This window comes from Gobius niger (assembly GCF_951799975.1).
Source record: "Gobius niger genome assembly, chromosome: 1".
Lineage (NCBI taxonomy): Eukaryota > Metazoa > Chordata > Actinopteri > Gobiiformes > Gobiidae > Gobius > Gobius niger.
This window is the reverse complement of record NC_136852.1, coordinates 38,947,900-38,966,529: the sequence shown is the minus strand read 5'-3', so window position 1 is coordinate 38,966,529 and position 18,630 is coordinate 38,947,900. Positions and strand designations below refer to the sequence as shown.

General features: G+C 40.8%; 1 protein-coding gene across 1 annotated transcript; it reads right to left on the bottom strand.

The window, feature by feature from the left end:
- Positions 1 to 2,379: 2,379 nt before the first annotated feature.
- Positions 2,380 to 16,291, bottom strand: nudt12 (nudix (nucleoside diphosphate linked moiety X)-type motif 12). The gene is made up of 10 exons (XM_079569209.1): positions 16,234 to 16,291; positions 13,481 to 13,706; positions 11,328 to 11,526; positions 10,687 to 10,893; positions 9,030 to 9,285; positions 8,674 to 8,841; positions 7,045 to 7,158; positions 6,897 to 6,966; positions 6,508 to 6,637; positions 2,380 to 2,621 (listed from the first exon to the last, which is right to left on the bottom strand). The coding sequence occupies exons 2-10, from the start codon at positions 13,684 to 13,686 to the stop codon at positions 2,511 to 2,513; spliced, it is 1,461 nt and encodes a 486-aa protein (XP_079425335.1). The 5' UTR covers positions 13,687 to 13,706; positions 16,234 to 16,291; the 3' UTR covers positions 2,380 to 2,510.
- Positions 16,292 to 18,630: the final 2,339 nt, after the last annotated feature.

Here is an 18,630-nt window from a genome sequence, read left to right as displayed (position 1 = left end):
AGGACTTGGAGCAGCATCTTTCTCTTCCAGTCTGCCCTAAGCCCTACACCCTTAGCTCCACAAACACTACCCTTCTAGTGCCCTACACCCTAACCCCACGCACTCCCTCTGGGGACCCCCTACAGAGGGAGGGAGCATCGACTGAAGACTCCAACCCAGACCAAGTGACCCCTGCTCCCCACACCCTTCACCCTCGGGGGGACACAGACTGGAGACCGTCTTCTCCTCGTCGCCTTCGGATCATGATCCACAACTGAACGAACTGAAAGTATTTTGTCTGAAATGAAAATAAAAAAAACAGACTGGAACTCTGTCCCTCTGACGTGAAAACGAACAACCCGGGAGAGGAGGTAACGGCGCGGGTTTTGTCAGCGCTGTCGTGTGAGAAACATTATTCAAGCACATTTTTAACATCAGATACAAGCTCCTGTTTCTCTGTTCATTAAGCGAGTGTGTTTGAGAGATACGAGACCTGCATATGTGCTGCAGCCTAACCAGTGCGCCACGATCTCCCGACTCTGGTGTCATTTCACAGCGCTGACAAAACCCCACAAAGATTCAAACAGACGATAAGACGCAGATTCTCCTCGTCCTCATCATGAAATTATTTGTTTTGTTTTTTAAATGAAATTTCCTGAAAAGTCATCATTTTGTTCTTTCGGTTTGATCAGGATCAATCATGGACTCTTGCTTTCCAATCATGCTCCGACGGACGTTGTAAATGTTTGTAAATATGAATTTTGAGCTTCTGCCGAAATGTAAAGACGAAATAATGCACATTGTTTATGAACAGGAAGTAAACAGGAAGTCTGCGGTGTTTTTTTTTTAAAATTTTTTACAGGAAGTCCTGCCTTTCTTCGATTTCAAAATCCTCATTTCATGCGACACAAATCTGAAGTGTTGAGAATTTGCTTTTGTCCTTAACATCATGAGTTTAATGTCATGTTTTGTCGACTTTTGGGATGTTGGCCGCTCCGCCGGGTTTCCCCCGCTCATCCACGTGGCGCAGGGAATCCCCCCGACAACACTCTGTAATCCAAGTAAGGTTTTCATTCCACTATGTAACAACATCTCCACACGTTACAGGCTCCCACTAACTACATTTGGAGGGTTCTTTCACAGGGATCTTTCAATTCCTGCCTGATTTATTGAGCTTCAAACCCAAATAACAGGGAGAACTTTAAAAATATGAGCCATTTGTCATGTTTGTTGATTAGTTTTCTCATATTTATGTCGGTAATCTACAGCTAGAGTTTCACACTGATATCTCAACATTTAAAGTGTTTATTTCCTGTTCACCGAGACGTTTCTTTTCTTGTAAATGTGCGTCGATAAACCTTAGCTCTTAAACTATCGTCCACGGATGTGAGGCGGGACTTCCTGCGATGTTTCCTCATTTGTCTGTTAAGCGTGAAGCGCCGGAGCTCAGGCTGTGAAGCTTTGGCTCGTTTTGCTTTCGCTGCAAGTCATTTTTAAACGTTTGTACGAGGCTGATTAAATGTTTGTTTTCTAAGAGAATGTGGAGCAGGAGGCGAGCTGCAGAAGCTGCTATTTTGAAAGGAATTTGTCCAAATAATAAAATAAGATAAAATAAAAAATGTCGTTTTCTCATTTTTTTTGGCTTAACACAAATCAGAATGAAACTGTCCAAATGTAGTTCAAGATTTTAATAGCAGTGTGATTATACTGAAGCATTAAAACGGTTACAACAAAGATAAAGAGGAAATTTAGCAAAATTGTTATTGCGTGATTATAAATGTCCTTCAATAACAAGTCCTGGGCACAACTGTAATTAAATAATGGGATCATTCAAACCATTATCTTTTTAATTTCATTATTGAGATTTTTTTTATTTATTTAGCCACAGGAAGTAAAACATTCGGACTACATTTACATTAGCTGTAGATTGTTAAAATTTTTGGCTGCATTTCTCCACTGGGGGTCACCATTGCTGTCTTCATCTGTATCCAGTGGCGGCACCAGACAGTTGTCCAAGGGGGTGCAGCGTCTTTCTTAGGGGCGCTCACAAAACATGTCATTAGACAACATAACACACTAAATAAATAAATGTGTGATTTGCTGTTCTCAACTGTGGGCTCCAAAGGCATCAGGAGCCGTGGTGGAGGACGACGCACTGTGGACCTGCCTTTAACTCCAGTTTTATGTCGACCCTGGGAGGAAATGTGGCCACAGGAGCAGGTCCTCGTGAAGGTGTGACGCTCCGACTCATGTGGTAATATCTCTTGTGTGTAATTTCCTTGTCCAAACTTTGGCTCGCTGCTGGAGGACTCCTTCTGTTCTGCTGGCACCGCCCCGTCTGCATCTTGGACCACTCCGAGTCCAGATACAGATGAAGACTGAAATGGCTACGATGAGGCTGATCTGTTTACGTTCATAACAGGAGAGAAATGAGCCTTTGGTCTTGAACTTCCAAAATCAAGTAAATCTGGACATGACTTGGAGGTAGCTCAGGGTTTGTACAGAGGCCTGTTGGGGGCATTACAGTGACATCACAGGTTGGAGCTGAGGCCGGTCCAGTGCCGCAGCAGCTGGTGAGCGATGGTTTGTCTCGGAGGGACAGTGAACGCAGCATGAGGTCCACTGAGCAGAGAGTCCACCACCTGCAGCAAAGAGACTGAGCTTAAGAGGCTTAACGAAAGAAAATGAACTGAAGAGACTGAACTGAACTAAAGAGACTGAACTGAACTAAAGAGACTGAACTGAACTAAAGAGACTGAACTGAACTAAAGAGACTGAACTGAACTAAAGAGACTGAACTGAACTAAAGAGGCTGAACTGAACTAAAGAGACTGAACTGAACTAAAGAGGCTGAACTACACTAAAGAGACTGAACTGAACTAAAGAGACTGAACTGAACTAAAGAGACTGAACTACACTAAAGAGGCTGAACTGAACTAAAGAGACTGAACTGAACTAAAGAGGCTGAACTGAACTAAAGAGACTGAACTGAACTAAAGAGACTGAACTGAACTAAAGAGACTGAACTGAACTAAAGAGACTGAACTACACTAAAGAGGCTGAACTGAACTAAAGAGACTGAACTGAACTAAAGAGGCTGAACTGAACTAAAGAGGCTGAACTGAACTAAAGAGGCTGAACTGAACTAAAGAGACTGAACTGAACTACAGAGACTGAACTGAACTAAAGAGACTGAACTGAACTAAAGAGACTGAACTGAACTAAAGAGACTGAACTGAACTAAAGAGACTGAACTGAACTAAAGAAACTGAACTGAACTAAAAAGACTGAACTGAACTAAAGAGGCTGAACTGAACAAAAGAGACTGAACTGAACTAAAGAGACTGAACTGAACTAAAGAGACTGAACTGAACTAAAGAAACTGAACTGAACTAAAGAGACTGAACTGAACTAAAGAGACTGAACTGAACTAAAGAGACTGAACTGAACTAAAGAGGCTGAACTGAACTACAGAGACTGAACTGAACTAAAGAGACTGAACTGAACTAAAGAGACTGAACTAAAGAGGCTGAACTGAACTACAGAGACTGAACTGAACTAAAGAGACTGAACTGAACTAAAGAGACTGAACTGAACTAAAGAGACTGAACTGAACTAAAGAGACTGAACTGAACTAAAGAGACTGAACTGAACAAAAGAGGCTGAACTGAACTAAAGAGAGTGAACTGAACTAAAGAGGCTGAACTGAACTAAAGAGACTGAACTGAACTAAAGAGACTGAACTGAACTAAAGAGACTGAACTGAACTAAAGAGACTGAACTGAACTAAAGAGACTGAACTGAACTAAAGAGTGAACTGAACTACAGAGACTGAACTGAACTAAAGAGACTGAACTGAAGAGACTGAACTGAACTAAAGAGACTGAACTGAACTAAAGAGAGTGAACTGAACTAAAGAGGCTGAACTGAACTAAAGAGACTGAACTGAACTAAAGAGACTGAACTGAACTAAAGAGACTGAACTGAACTAAAGAGACTGAACTGAACTAAAGAGACTGAACTGAACTAAAGAGGCTGAACTGAACTAAAGAGACTGAACTGAACTAAAGAGACTGAACTGAACTAAAAAGACTGAACTGAACTAAAGAGGCTGAACTGAACTAAAGAGACTGAACTGAACTAAAGAGACTGAACTGAACTAAAGAGGCTGAACTGAACTAAAGAGGCTGAACTGAACTACAGAGACTGAACTGAACTAAAGAGACTGAACTGAACTAAAGAGGCTGAACTGAACTAAAGAGACTGAACTGAACTAAAGAGACTGAACTGAACTACAGAGACTGAACTGAACTAAAGAGACTGAACTGAACTAAAGAGGCTGAACTGAACTAAAGAGGCTGAACTGAACTAAAGAGACTGAACTGAACTAAAGAGACTGAACTGAACTAAAGAGACTGAACTGAACTAAAGAGACTGAACTGAACTAAAGAGGCTGAACTGAACTAAAGAGGCTGAACTGAACTAAAGAGAGTGAACTGAACTACAGAGACTGAACTGAACTAAAGAGACTGAACTGAACTAAAGAGACTGAACTGAACTAAAGAGGCTGAACTGAACTAAAGAGGCTGAACTGAACTAAAGAGACTGAACTGAACTAAAGAGACTGAACTGAACTAAAGAGGCTGAACTGAACTAAAGAGACTGAACTGAACTACAGAGACTGAACTGAACTAAAGAGACTGAACTGAACTAAAGAGACTGAACTGAACTGAACTAAAGAGACTGAACTGAACTAAAGAGACTGAACTGAACTAAAGAGGCTGAACTGAACTAAAGAGACTGAACTGAACTAAAGAGACTGAACTGAACTAAAGAGGCTGAACTGAACTAAAGAGACTGAACGGAACTAAAGAGACTGAACTGAACTACAGAGACTGAACTGAACTAAAGAGACTGAACTGAACTAAAGAGACAACTGAACTGAACTAAAGAGGCTGAACTGAACTAAAGAGACTGAACTGAACTAAAGAGACTGAACTGAACTAAAGAGGCTGAACTGAACTAAAGAGACTGAACTGAACTGAACTAAAGAGACTGAACTGAACTAAAGAGACTGAACTGAACTAAAGAGGCTGAACTGAACTAAAGAGACTGAACTGAACTAAAGAGACTGAGCTGAACTAAAGAGACTGAACTGAACTAAAGAGGCTGAACTGAACTAAAGAGGCTGAACTGAACTAAAGAGACTGAACTGAACTAAAGAGACTGAACTGAACTAAAGAGGCTGAACTGAACTAAAGAGACTGAACTGAACTAAAGAGACTGAACTGAACTAAAGAGACTGAACTGAACTAAAGAGGCTGAACTGAACTAAAGAGACTGAACTGAACTGAACTAAAGAGACTGAACTGAACTGAACTAAAGAGACTGAACTGAACTGAACTAAAGAGGCTGAACTGAACTGAACTAAAGAGACTGAACTGAACTGAACTAAAGAGACTGAACTGAACTGAACTAAAGAGGCTGAACTACACTAAAGAGACTGAACTGAACTAAAGAGGCTGAACTGAACTAAAGAGGCTGAACTGAACTAAAGAGACTGAACTGAACTAAAGAGACTGAACTGAACTAAAGAGACTGAACTGAACTAAAGAGACTGAACTGAACTAAAGAGACTGAACTGAACTAAAGAGACTGAACTGAACTACAGAGGCTGAACTGAACTAAAGAGACTGAACTGAACTAAAGAGACTGAACTGAACTAAAGAGGCTGAACTGAACTAAAGAGACTGAACTGAACTAAAGAGGCTGAACTGAACTAAAGAGACTGAACTGAACTAAAGAGGCTGAACTGAACTAAAGAGACTGAACTGAACTAAAGAGACTGAGCTGAACTAAAGAGACTGAACTGAACTAAAGAGACTGAACTGAACTAAAGAGACTGAACTGAACTAAAGAGGCTGAACTGAACTAAAGAGACTGAACTGAACTAAAGAGACTGAACTGAACTAAAGAGGCTGAACTGAACTAAAGAGACTGAACTGAACTAAAGAGGCTGAACTGAACTAAAGAGACTGAACTGAACTAAAGAGGCTGAACTGAACTAAAGAGACTGAACTGAACTGAACTAAAGAGACTGAACTACACTAAAGAGACTGAACTGAACTAAAGAGGCTGAACTGAACTAAAGAGGCTGAACTGAACTAAAGAGACTGAACTGAACTAAAGAGACTGAACTGAACTAAAGAGACTGAACTGAACTAAAGAGACTGAACTGAACTAAAGAGACTGAACTTAACTAAAGAGGCTGAACTGAACTAAAGAGACTGAACTGAACTGAACTAAAGAGACTGAACTACACTAAAGAGACTGAACTGAACTAAAGAGGCTGAACTGAACTAAAGAGGCTGAACTGAACTAAAGAGACTGAACTGAACTAAAGAGACTGAACTGAACTAAAGAGACTGAACTGAACTAAAGAGACTGAACTGAACTACAGAGGCTGAACTGAACTAAAGAGGCTGGGCTAAAAAGACAGGTCTCAGCACAGACTAAACCCAGACTGACCTGTTGTCTCGTGAACCATTGGGCCTCCTCGATCTCCTCCTGGTCCACAGTGATCTCTGTTGTCATGGCGACAGTCAAGCATCCGATCATCAGACTCGATGGCATCGGCCATGGCTGAGAGCACACGTACCTGCAACCAGAGCTACATTTACACAAGGACATTCTAAAGTAACTGTACAACTTGTTTTATCATATGGTGTTTTTAACTTCTTCTTGAGTAAAGTTATCTTAAAGCCTGCCTGCACCTACAGCGGGACTGAACCAGGTCGATGAGGAATATATTGGCGTGTTTTTTGTTGTATTACCCGGTTTCTGAATAAAGTCATATGTTTTATAAGGCATTTCCCCAAAACTGATTACAACTAAACCTGGACTGAGAGCAGACGTACCAGACCGGACCCACCAGGACCCCAGACTCCTCCTGGACCTCCCTCCGCACCGCGGCCTCCACACACTCTCCTGAAAACACAAGAGGGTTTAGAACCGGGACTGAACCAGGTCGAACCGAGACTGAAGCAGGGTTAACGGGTCTGTTACCGGGCTCGATGAATCCGGCGAGGCAAGAGAACATTCCTGAAGGAAAGACTTTCTTCCTCCCGAGCAGAACCTGGCCCTGGTCCGGGTGCACCACCAGCATGATCACCACCGGGTCTGAGCGAAGAGAGGGAGGTTCGACATGTGCGGCACCCACACTGAAGACTCTGAACTTTTATCTCGTGTGGAGAACATGTGTAAAAACAGTAGGGCTGCAACTAACGATTATTTAGTTTACTGATTATTTTCACGATTAATCACTTGGCTAAGAATGATGTATGATTTTTTTTTTTAGCATATAATGCTGAAGTGGCACCGCTTGAGGACATGTTGATGGAGTAAGTAAGTATAAGTCAGGGTTGTCCGAACTTTTTTCACCGAGGGCCGTATATTGACATGTATAAGGCATGGAGGGCCACAGATCAGTGGTCAATGCATTCAAACATTCAGCTGCGTGTATTTAAGAGAGGTGTAAACCATTCCCCACACTTCTATTTAGGCTTGAAACCATTATGCTAGCTCAGTCTCACAATAAAAGTTGATTTTTGAGGTTTTAATTGTGCGGAATGATTAAAATTGCCGGGAAATTATCATCTCTGGCCATGTGTCAATAAAAGCCTTAGGGCCAACAAAAATTGGTCTGAGGGCCGCATTTGGCCCTCAGGCCGCACTTTGGACACCCCTGGTATAAGTAATAATGTGTGGAAGATCTGCACATTTACAACTTGGCTCCATCTCCAATGACTGATTTGGAGAAAAACTGGGAAAAATAGTCGCAAAATAAGAAAAAAAATTGGGGGGAAAATGGGACAAAAATTGGAAAACAATTGGGGCGGAAGGGAAAATTTTAGTAATCAAAAATGAGCAAAAACGAGGGGAAAAATTTAGAAAACGAGAAGAGATTGGGCCAAAAATTAGAAAAAAAATGGGGCAAACATTGTGCAAAAAAAAAAAATAGATATAAAAAATCGGGTCCTGCTTTCGATATTTTAATTTTTTCCGATAGCAGTGGTACCTAAACTTTTTTTCTGATACCAGACTTGTATCATTTGTATCATTTTTAGCCCTACTCAACACACCACAGACAGGTCAGCAACAAAGTAAAGTTACTCAAGCACGGTACTTTTTGAGGATCTGTAGTTTACTCAAAGAGTATCTGTGTTGAGAACTTTTCTTCTTTTCTCTAAAGGCTCCAAAGTCCATGTGTGTTTGGTTCATGTTAAAAACCTAGTAATGCCAACAGGTGGCGCTGTGCAGATGTACTGTCAAAGCCACTGACTCGCAAAGAGGAAGGTTTGTCCCGTCGTGTTGCTGTAATTCATTTTAATCAGCGTTATTTTACACACTTACTGCAACGGATTAGAGTAATATTTGACCTGTACTATCTGTACTCTTACTTAAGTAATGAAACAAAATACTTTGAACAGCTCTGGAAGGATTTTTTGTACTGACTCGTGGGTAGCAGGTGTTGTTGTAGTAGTATTTAGTAGTAGTAGTAGTAGTAGTAGTAGTAGTAGTAGTAGTAGTAGTAGTAGTAGTAGTAGTAGTATTTCCTTACCCACTCGTGGGTAGCAGGTGTTGTTGTAGTAGTATTTAGTAGTAGTAGTAGTAGTAGTAGTAGTATTTCCTTACCCACTCGTGGGTAGCAGGTGTTGTGCACCCCCTTGTGGCTGATGCAGGCCTGACTCTCACAGCTCCTCTTATGTCCCGCCTCCTCCACTCGGCTGACGCTGCCACAGGTCGAGCAGTGACTGTAGCGACTGTGCCAGGCCAAGACGGAGCGCGCCTGGGCCACCACCCCTACGGGACAGAGAGGTTAAACATGGACCACCCCTACGGGACAGAGAGGTTAAACATGGACCACCCCTACGGGACAGAGGGTTAAACATGGACCACCTCTACGGGACACAGGGGTTAAACATGGACCACCCCTACGGGACAGAGGGTTAAACATGGACCACCTCTACGGGACAGAGGGGTGACCTCACCTGCCTCCTCCTCGCTGAGCCGCAGCAGGTCTCGGTGAGCGTTCTTGGCAAAGCGGCTGTGTTTCTCGCGGCTGCGCTTCAGTAGCTCCTCCTCATCCTCAGAGTCCGAGCCCAGGGCGAACCAGGCGCGCGGTTCCCCGCCGGCGGCACTAGGGGGCGGTCTCCTTGCCACGCCCAGGAACAGCAGCACTGACCCCGGCCGCTCCAGTAGGTCCTTGACCTCCTCGTGACTGAAGCGGCACAGTTTGCTCTGCGCCTGGAGAGACACGGACACAAAGCTCTTAAGGCGTCGACAAACGATACAGATGGAAGAGTCTAGCGCTCCCTGTAGGTGAAACAGAAGCTGTCATCCATTTTACAACGTTAACGCTTCAGTAGCAACATTAATGCTACCAAATAATCAAAACAATCTGGCTCAGCAGGTGGGCCTTCAGGGTTACCGATGACTTTTCCTCCTCCATAGCCTCTCTGTCCTCTGGTGTGTCACAGGGTTCCATTTTAGGTCCGGTTTTATTTTCAAATTATTATTTTCAATCATCTCTCGCCATAGCGTGTCCTTTCACGTGTATGCAGACGATTTACAAATCTACCTCCCAGTTTCGGCAAACTCCCCGGACGCACCTCAGTCCATCCACAGGTGTCTGGATGACATTGACCTCTTAACTCCCGCCTGAGCCGAGAGGATCTTTTTCCTCACGTCAGATTTTTTTTCCATCATTTTTTTGTTGGGTAGTCAACTCATTTTTGTAACTTTTTTGTCATTTTTTTTTGTCATTTTTTGTCAAAGTTTTGTCATTTTTTCGTCATTTTTTTATCACATTTTTGTCACATTTTTGTCATTTTTGTGTAATTTTTTTTGTAAATTTTTTGTCACATTTTTGTCATTTTTTGTCACATTTTTGTCATTTTTTCGTCAATTTTTTTATCACATTTTTGTCATTTTTCGTCAATTTTTTGTCAATTTCTTGAGACATTTTTGCCACTTTTTCATCCATTTTTCATCACTTTTTTGTAAATATTTTCTTTTTTTTCATCATTTTTTTGTTGGGTGTTCAACTCATTTTTGCAACTTTTTTGTCATTTTTTTTGTCACATTTTTGTCATTTTTTTGTCACATTTTGTTGGTTTTTTTGTCACATTTTTATCACATTTTTGTCATTTTTTCATCACATTTTTGTACTTTTTTGTCACATTTCTGTCATTTTTTTGTCAAATTTTTGTCATTTTTTGGTCCCATTTTTATCACATTTTTGTCCCATTTTTTATAATTTTTTTTGTCACATTTTTATCACATTTTTGTCATTTTTTCATCACATTTTTGTACTTTTTTGTCACATTTCTGTCATTTTTTTGTCAAATTTTTGTCTTTTTTTGGTCCCATTTTTATCACATTTTTGTCCCATTTTTTATAATTTTTTTTGTCCCATTTTTGCCTCTTTTTCATAAATTTTGTCATTTTTTTGTCAATGTTTTCTCACTTCTTTATCACATTTCCATCATTGTTTTCGTCTCAGTTTTGTTGCTATTTTCACAGCTTTTTTCCAGAAGCTTTTGGACTGGGGTAAAAGCCAAACTGGAGAAAATGTGCTCGGTTCAGGTGGGAGTTAAGGGGTTAAGCAAATACAATGCATGCATGAACACAAGAGGACCCCCTCACCGCTGAGCTCTCCCCCTCCTGGTCCCCGTCCTGGTCCCGCATCATGGGGCTGAGTCTGTGGAACAGCAGGATCACCGTCTGAGGGTCCTTCAGCCTGGACTGGACCCAGCTCTGGTCCGGCCTCTTGGCGCTGAGTCGGTCCAAAGGCTCCGCGCTGAAGTACGTCTCGTGGGGACTCTGCTGCGGCGCAATCCAGCGCTTTTCCTCCTGAACGTGGGACAAGACATTTACCAACAAATCAAAGACATTAGGAAATTCAAAAAACCTAATCATTAATTAAACCGACTTGTTACGTTTAATAAAATAGCGAGCTTTTTCTGCAAGTGCAAAAATCAGACTGAAAAAGATAAAGGAAGAACCGAAACAAGGTAACATCCCATTTGGGTCACCTCATATTTCACAACAATGATTTGGTGGAATATTGTTTCAAATCTTAACCCTCACCTTAAGCCAAACTGGAAAAAAATGTGCTCGGTTCAGGTGGGGGTTAAGAGGTTAAATTAAAGTATAGAATCCTTTGCTCGGGTCGATCCCGTCAGACCTCTGAGGCTAAGCAGGACCTGGTTGGCTTCACTAAGAACCTCCGCCTTAAGCACTGATGGAGAGGCTGACGGTGTTATCCAGATGTTAGCGTATCCCACCTGAGACTCCTGGGTCCTGGAGAGCTGGTCCGGGTCCGGGCTGGGGTCCGGGTCCGGGCTGGGGTCCGGGTCCCGGCTGGGGTCCGGGTCCCGGCTGGGGTCTGGGCGGAGCAGCAGTCTGCAGATGTGCGTGTGGCCCCAGAACTTGGCCACGTCGAAGGCGCTTTGGCTCGACTGGTTCAGCAGAGACTTGTCACAGCTTCGACAAAAAGAACAGAGAGTCAAGTCCTGGGGCGCAGCCGGCACCGGTCCGAGAAACCGAGGAACCTGAGGGGGGTCGTCTTAACTTAAGGCGAGACGCTGCCGGTGGAAAAGATCGTTTAGGGATGTCACTTTCAAATAATAATGTTCAGGTTTCAAGGCCGTCATTTCGAGGGGTTCTATTTAGTTTTAGTCATGGCCCGACCACAGTGCACAGTGGTCACGGGTTCGATTCCAACCTGGACGGGGCCTTTATGTGGAGTTTGCATGTTCTCCCCGTGTCTGCGTAGGTTTCCTCCAGGTACTCCGGTTTCCCCTACCACTAAAAACCTGTACAATAGGTTCCCCTCTGGGACCAGGATTCTCCTGTAAAAGAGATTCTTAATCTCAGTGGGACTTTCCTGGTTAAATAAAGGTCAAATTAATGTGAAAAACACACTTTGACCTCTATTAGATATTTCTATATATTTCTATGACTGAAACCTTTACTATAATAATAATGTTTAGCTATAGTCTATTTGAGAGATTTTAAAATATGTCATCAAATCTAATTACTTCAAATATCGGCCAACCCCCTTCATATCAGTATCAGACCCAAATATCCATATCTGTCGGACCTTCTTTTAGTATCTACAGCGGGAACCATATGTTTCATACACTTCATAAAAAGACACATTTGCACGTTTGGAGGAAAAAGCCTGAGAACACCATCCCAACTGTGAAATACGGGGGGGGGGGGCAGCATCATGCTGTGGGGCTGTTATGCTGTGGGAGGGACTGGTGCACTTCACTAAATAGATGATATCATGAAGAAAGAACACGATGTGGAAACATGTGAGCAACATCTCAAGATATCAGGGGTGCAACGGATAAAAAAACTCATGGTTCGGATCTTCTTCGGATCAGCAAAAATTAATAAAAGACAAATAAACATTTTTGATTTTTTGTTTATTAACAAATTAAATTGTTTTAAATTAACATAAAGTGCAGAAGGCATAATATCTTCTTTTTAACTTTGTGTTGAAATATAAAGGTAAATAATGGCAACAAACCTGTCAAATCTCTTAAAATTTACTTTAAAATGCAGTATATATTTTTAGTTACTACATAAGTTTGTCTCTTCTTCCCTGTGGCCCCGCTATAGTGGAGAGAGGGAGAGGCTAAATGCTAACGCCGTCTGCGCTGTGTTTACGTGACTGAGGCACGGGGGAAGATCAGACAGGTCCTAAAGAACTCGTCACAGCTCAGGTAAGAACATATCCCAGTATGTAAAAACGGTGGCCTATTCCTTTAAGGAAAACAAAGTCAATGTTTTGAAGTGGTCATCACAAAGTCCAGTTGAAAAAGTATTTTATGGGCTGAAAAGGCATAGGCACACAAGGTGGCTACAAATGTGACTCAGTTACACCAGTTCTGTTTGGACGAATGGACCAAAACTCCTGCAACTATTGTGAGAAGCATTTTTCTGGACTTTGCCAAATAGAAATAATGTTTAAAATGTGACTTTTAAAAGAAGTGTTTCTGGTTTCATGTCTGGCAGTGAGAAAAAAAATGCAAATGTGTCTTTTGATGAAGTGGATGTAAACATATGTTTCCCGCTGTATCCTGTGATCTCTGTTTGTCCAGGACTAAAGTAACAGTTTAAACACCAAACTCATGCGCAATATGAGAGATGAAATTATGGATTTTTTTTACAATTCTGTCTGTCAAAATGATAAAGAGAAAGGATCCGTAATGAAACCACTGAAATAAGGCAGTTTACGCATAAAATTCCTTACATTTGTGGCGACCAAACAGGGTTTAAAGGTGTGGTTTTATTTTGTAACATATTAGTTCCAAAGATTTGCTTTGGATAAACTTGTTATTGTAGACCTGTCTGACTGTCTCGCTTCAGTCACTTTGACCCTGCGACACCGAGGGGACGGGTCAAACGCAGGGGTCGGGGGGCTCACCCGTGCTGCAGCAGCGCCCCCACCAGGCCGTGGTGCCCGTTCCTGGCAGCGAGCATCAGCGCGGTCCATCCGTTGGTTCCCGCCCGGTTCAGCAGCGACGGGGCGTTGGACAGAAGAGACGTGACCAAAGCCAGGTCTCCTCGGGCCGCGGCGTCCAGGAACCGCTCCAGCAGCTCCTCTGACGCCGCCCGCTCGCCGCCAAACATCTCTGAGGAGCTGACAGGACCTGGAACAACATTTTAAGAGCGACATAATGAGGCAAGAATATTATATTGCGATAAACGATATTATTGAAGATCAGTTTAAGCCGAAAGTACATCATAAAAGGAAAATCACAGTAATGTCTTGTTTTAAAGAGTGTACAGGGGAGAGCGGGGAGCGTTGGGTCGCTCAGGGTTTTGGGCTAATAAGAGAGACCAGGCTAAACTGAGTGTGATGCCTCTTCTTGTTTATGGATGCTCGACGGCAGAAGGGTCATCAACACAACAGAGCTAAAACATACAAACTTTTGTAAACTATTGGTCGTTAAGCGAGAGTCAGCTTTCAATTTCCAGGATGAACTGTCACTATTTAGGTTAAATGTTAGCGATAAAAGATAAATGTTTAGTGTCTACCCTTCAGAATAGTGGCTCAACCCTCCCCAGCCATATCATTGCAATCATTTAAAATGAATTTATTCGGTGTCTGTTGAATATGAAATGCTCATGATTGATTGAGGGATCTGCTCGTGGTTCTGGAGAGTGTGCACGCTTAGTATCTTGGCAAAGCCTCTGCAGTAAAGCTAAGACGTGTCTGATGTGACCCAACCCTCCCCGCTCTCCCTTGTACTTCTTGTCAAAAACATCTCCATTCAATCATCTCCATTTTACACTTTGTTGGTTAGAAAATGCAATATCTGAAACAGCTGAAACGAAATATCCAGTAGTTTCGATATGTGGTTCTTTAAGTGAACTCACTGTAAGCCCCTCAAACAGCCTGTTGACCTGCTGATTTGTTGTTGACTTGTTGTTGATTTGTTGTTGACTCGTTGAGTGGAGTCAAAAGTTAAACTCCTGTCTCTTTTAAATCGACAAAGGCCACACTGTAAAGAACACACTTTGAACTGAAGAAAATGTCGGTGACGGATTCTGGGCTTTATAAACAGATGTGTAGGACAGTTTGGTGTTTTATCTGTGACGCAATAAACTTTAGTAAATAGACAAACTTAGTGAAGAGGATGAGATTGTGCTGTTCCTTTCAGGAAAACATCTTTTGGTCAGTTGAGCTTTTCAGTGAGGGCGGCTCACACCTGGAACACTGTTCCAACTCACATCAGGAACATCCCAACACTGAGAACCTTCACTCATTCATCAGTAAAGCTTTGGCTCCTGGACAATCAAACCTGCACCTGTCACAGTGTGAACGTGGAGGCTGTTTACCAATAGTGTTTAAAATCTCTTATCTGTTTTATTTCATTTCTCTGCGTCGTTTTGTTTATAATGTCTTTTTACTAACCATTTTATCTTGTCTTTTGTTCATGTCTGTTGTGCTTGTTGTTCTGAGAACAGCAACCTGCCCTGGGACCACAGATGAAAATTAGCCATTGTGGCAACTCTGGCATATTTACATGTGGACTTTGAGGACTCATGTTAATTAATATGCACTGTCCCATCTTAAATAAATAAATAAATAAATAAAATAAAATAAATTCTAAACCAGGGGTGTCAAACTCATTTTGGGTCGCAGGCCGCATATAATAGAGACATTTTTTTCAAATGAATGAATAATAATAAGCTGTGATTTGGTCAAAGCCCCAACTTAACTGTAGCTTCATTAATAACAACGGCTTACACTGGTATTGCACTTTACAAGCCTGTGTCTCAAAGTGCTACATAGTCATTATTCATTCACACTCGGTGGTGATAAGCTGTTATTGAAGCCACAGCCGCCTTGGGGCAGACTGTCCATGTATCACGTGACTATATAATGTGTTGTTTATATCCTGAGCTCTTATTATGTCAGTGCCCTCTGCTGGACAGGTGTGGAACTCTTTCCTTTTTTAAATGTAAGGCCCCCTAGTGGCTGGAATGGGCATTCTGGTTATTCTTTAAAAATGCATAACTCCGCACAGGAATTCATTACATACTCTGGAATGTATGCTCTACAGGGCAGGGGCCGGATTAAATCATCTCGTGGGCCGGATCAGGCCGTATGTTTGACTCCTGTTCTAAATTGTGAGAATAAGTGTTTTTGACGAAGGAGCACGTTTAACCTCTTCACCCAGCTTTACCCAAAAAGCTTCAGCCTATAGGCCAGTAATGCCTCATTTGAAAGCTAAGACCTACAAAACTCATCTAAACGTGTTGTTGTCTCTTTTTCGCACATTCTTTTTCATCTCTTTTCTGTAACTTCTGCTTGTTTATTGCGTTTTCATCACATTTTGTCACTTTTTGTCAAGAAGATTTCAGATTCGGGTAAAGCAAAACTGGAGAAAATGTGCTCGGTTCAGATGAGGGTTAAGAGGTTAAAAGGGAGAATATCATTTGTCCCTTACATGGAGACCTGTATTTACTTCTACTATAACTAGTCCTGTACTGCTCCTGCACCTGCACTTCCTCTGAAATCTGTGAGTGAATAAATCATTCCTTTTACGACTTGTACTTTTCTGACGCAGTTTTATTTTTCTCCTCCGAATCCCGGAGCTCCACAAATGCCCTCTGCTGCCGCCCTGAACTCTGGAAAACGGGGTTAAAAGAGTAAACTCGGAGTCTCACCTTGAACTCGTGCAGAGTTTGGTCCAGCGGTTTGTTTATGAAAGCGGCGGGTGTGACGTCAGAGCCGCAGCGACGAGGGAGAGACACGGCGCGCTTTAGTGACGTCACTCGATAAATGAAATAGAAACATTGGGATAAAACCAAAGACTTATGTAGTTTTATAATTGGACATCTATACAAGGACTTTACATTGAAATGGGAAAACGTTATTTTTTGTTTCTTCAGAAAGAAAAAGAATGAAGACGTCTATTTTGTTAATAATTTACTTATCCTTTTGTCCAAATTTTATATTCACAAATGTAAATATTCTAAGCAGAAACCCAACTTTGCACATTTTTTCAGTGATACTCTCTCATATATCAAGATCTTGGAAGGTTCTGATAACAAAAAGGCTCTAAAAAATCAGTATTTGCTCAAAATATAATATATTTGTAACTGAATAATTGTATTGTACAACTCTGTTACCCCCTGGCATACTTTGTATACTCATATACTTTTCAATAAAAAAAAATATATAAATAAAAACACTGAAAAAAAACAAAAACAAACATTGGGATAAAACCACAGAACTATATAAAACCTAACTTTGCACATTTTTTTTAGTGATATTCTCTCATAAATACAGATTTTGGAAGGTTCTGATAACAAAAAGGCTCTAAAAACTATCAATATTCTGTTACCCCTGGCATACTTTGTAGCTACTCTGTATATTCATATAGCTACTTTTCATTGCAATAAAAAAAAATAAAAAAAAATAAAACAAAACAAAAAACATCGGGATAGTTGTTGGGAGTAATGGAACCAAAGTCTGTTTTTTTATTTCCTTTTTATCATTTGTCGAATACATTTCCAAATATAATGTAAAAGAAGTCAATAAAAAAAAAACATGTTCTGGAACGGTTTAAACTGAATATTGACTAATCATGCGATCCCTTGTTTTTAAAATATACATATATAAAATGGATCGAGATGTGAAATAAATGTGTTAATCAGCTTTATATGTTAACCAGGAAAACATCACTTACGTAAAAGAAATGGGCTGACAAAAAAAAAAAACTTGCTTTCCTTGCAGACATTAACCTATATATTACTACTATTAATTAAATTAAAAATAAAAAGGCAGGTGAAACAATGTACTTTATATCCTAATCTAGAAAAGTATAATCTGGTTCCTCCTAATATTTTTTGTATGGGTGTTGTTGTGGTTGTTTGTATTAATATAATTATATACCTTTCTCTGGTAAGATGCAATGTTGTATCTCTTGGCACTACTTCCTCTTTACTGTTGTACTTACACTGTAGACTATAAAAATGTAAGTTTTATTTCTTTGTGCGTAGGATTCAGCATTTTGTTTTATTATGTAGAATATATATATTACAACTTGATATAATGCAGAACAAGTGTATCTTTATGAATATATACATTTTGTAAATGTTAGATACTCAAAAAATAACCTCCAAATAAAAATACAATAATCTACTCAAAAATGATAAAATTCGTAAATCTGATTTAAAGATGATTTAAAGGGGGGGTATTATGCAAAATCAACTTTTTCAAGCTTTCCATCATGTTATTATGTCACTCCCTCATTAAAAACATGCCTGAAGTGTTGCCTTGGCACATTCACGTATTTTTGAGTAATCTGTAAAAACTCTGATGGCGGCCATTTTAGGGATAGGTTTGCCTGAGTCCTCCTAGGAACGCCCCCACCTCCTGGAGACGCCTCCGAGCTTTCGTCACCAGCCGAGTAACCAACCACTGCTCCTCAGCAGAACCCCCTCCCCACTGATGCCACAGACAGCGTGTGGAGGGGGCGTGTCGGAAAGGCTCAGAGGTTCTTAAAGAGACAGAGGCCTATTTCAAGACATTCACTACAGCCATTTTGAGAGAGACATTTTATACAAGGCAGTTATTCTAATTTACTGCATTTACAGACCAACAGAAGGTTTGGTCATCATTGTAGTGTGATATAGACTGGTGCTATGTGATTGAAAAAAGCAGAATACCCCATCTTTAACTGTAAACTGATGACTTATCCTAATAATGCACTTGATGCATAATAATTTACGTAACTAAACAAATTAACTGTCTTTTGTAGCTTACACTTGAAGTTTTTAGTTGCTATCACAGATATGTAAAGCCATATTGATAAACATGACAGAAACATTTACCGTAATAACTGCTTTATTCTGGAAAGCAAAATAAAACATACATATTTACAGTATAAGGTCATGTATCATACAGTCAAACATGTTAAAAATACAGCATAACAAAAATATACACCCGGTTTGGAAAACAAAAGCCTGAAAAATCCATTATCTTTAATGTAATAAATAATAATTAATAATAGAAATAAATAAATATTGGTGAAATGAGAAAGAAAAAAAAATCCCCAT

What these genes read in the sequence shown, in the direction of transcription:
- nudt12 (XM_079569209.1), bottom strand. Translation starts at nt 13,686, where the DNA reads ATGTTTGGCGGCGAGCGGGCGGCGTCAGAGGAGCTGCTGGAGCGGTTC. An exon ending in GGGGCGCTGCTGCAGCACGG is followed by an intron (nt 11,527 to 13,480) that starts GTGAGCCCCCCG and finishes TTTTTGTCGAAG; the next exon opens with CTGTGACAAGTCTCTGCTGA. An exon ending in CACCTGCTACCCACGAGTGG is followed by an intron (nt 7,159 to 8,673) that starts GTAAGGAAATAC and finishes CTCTTCGCTCAG; the next exon opens with ACCCGGTGGTGATCATGCTG.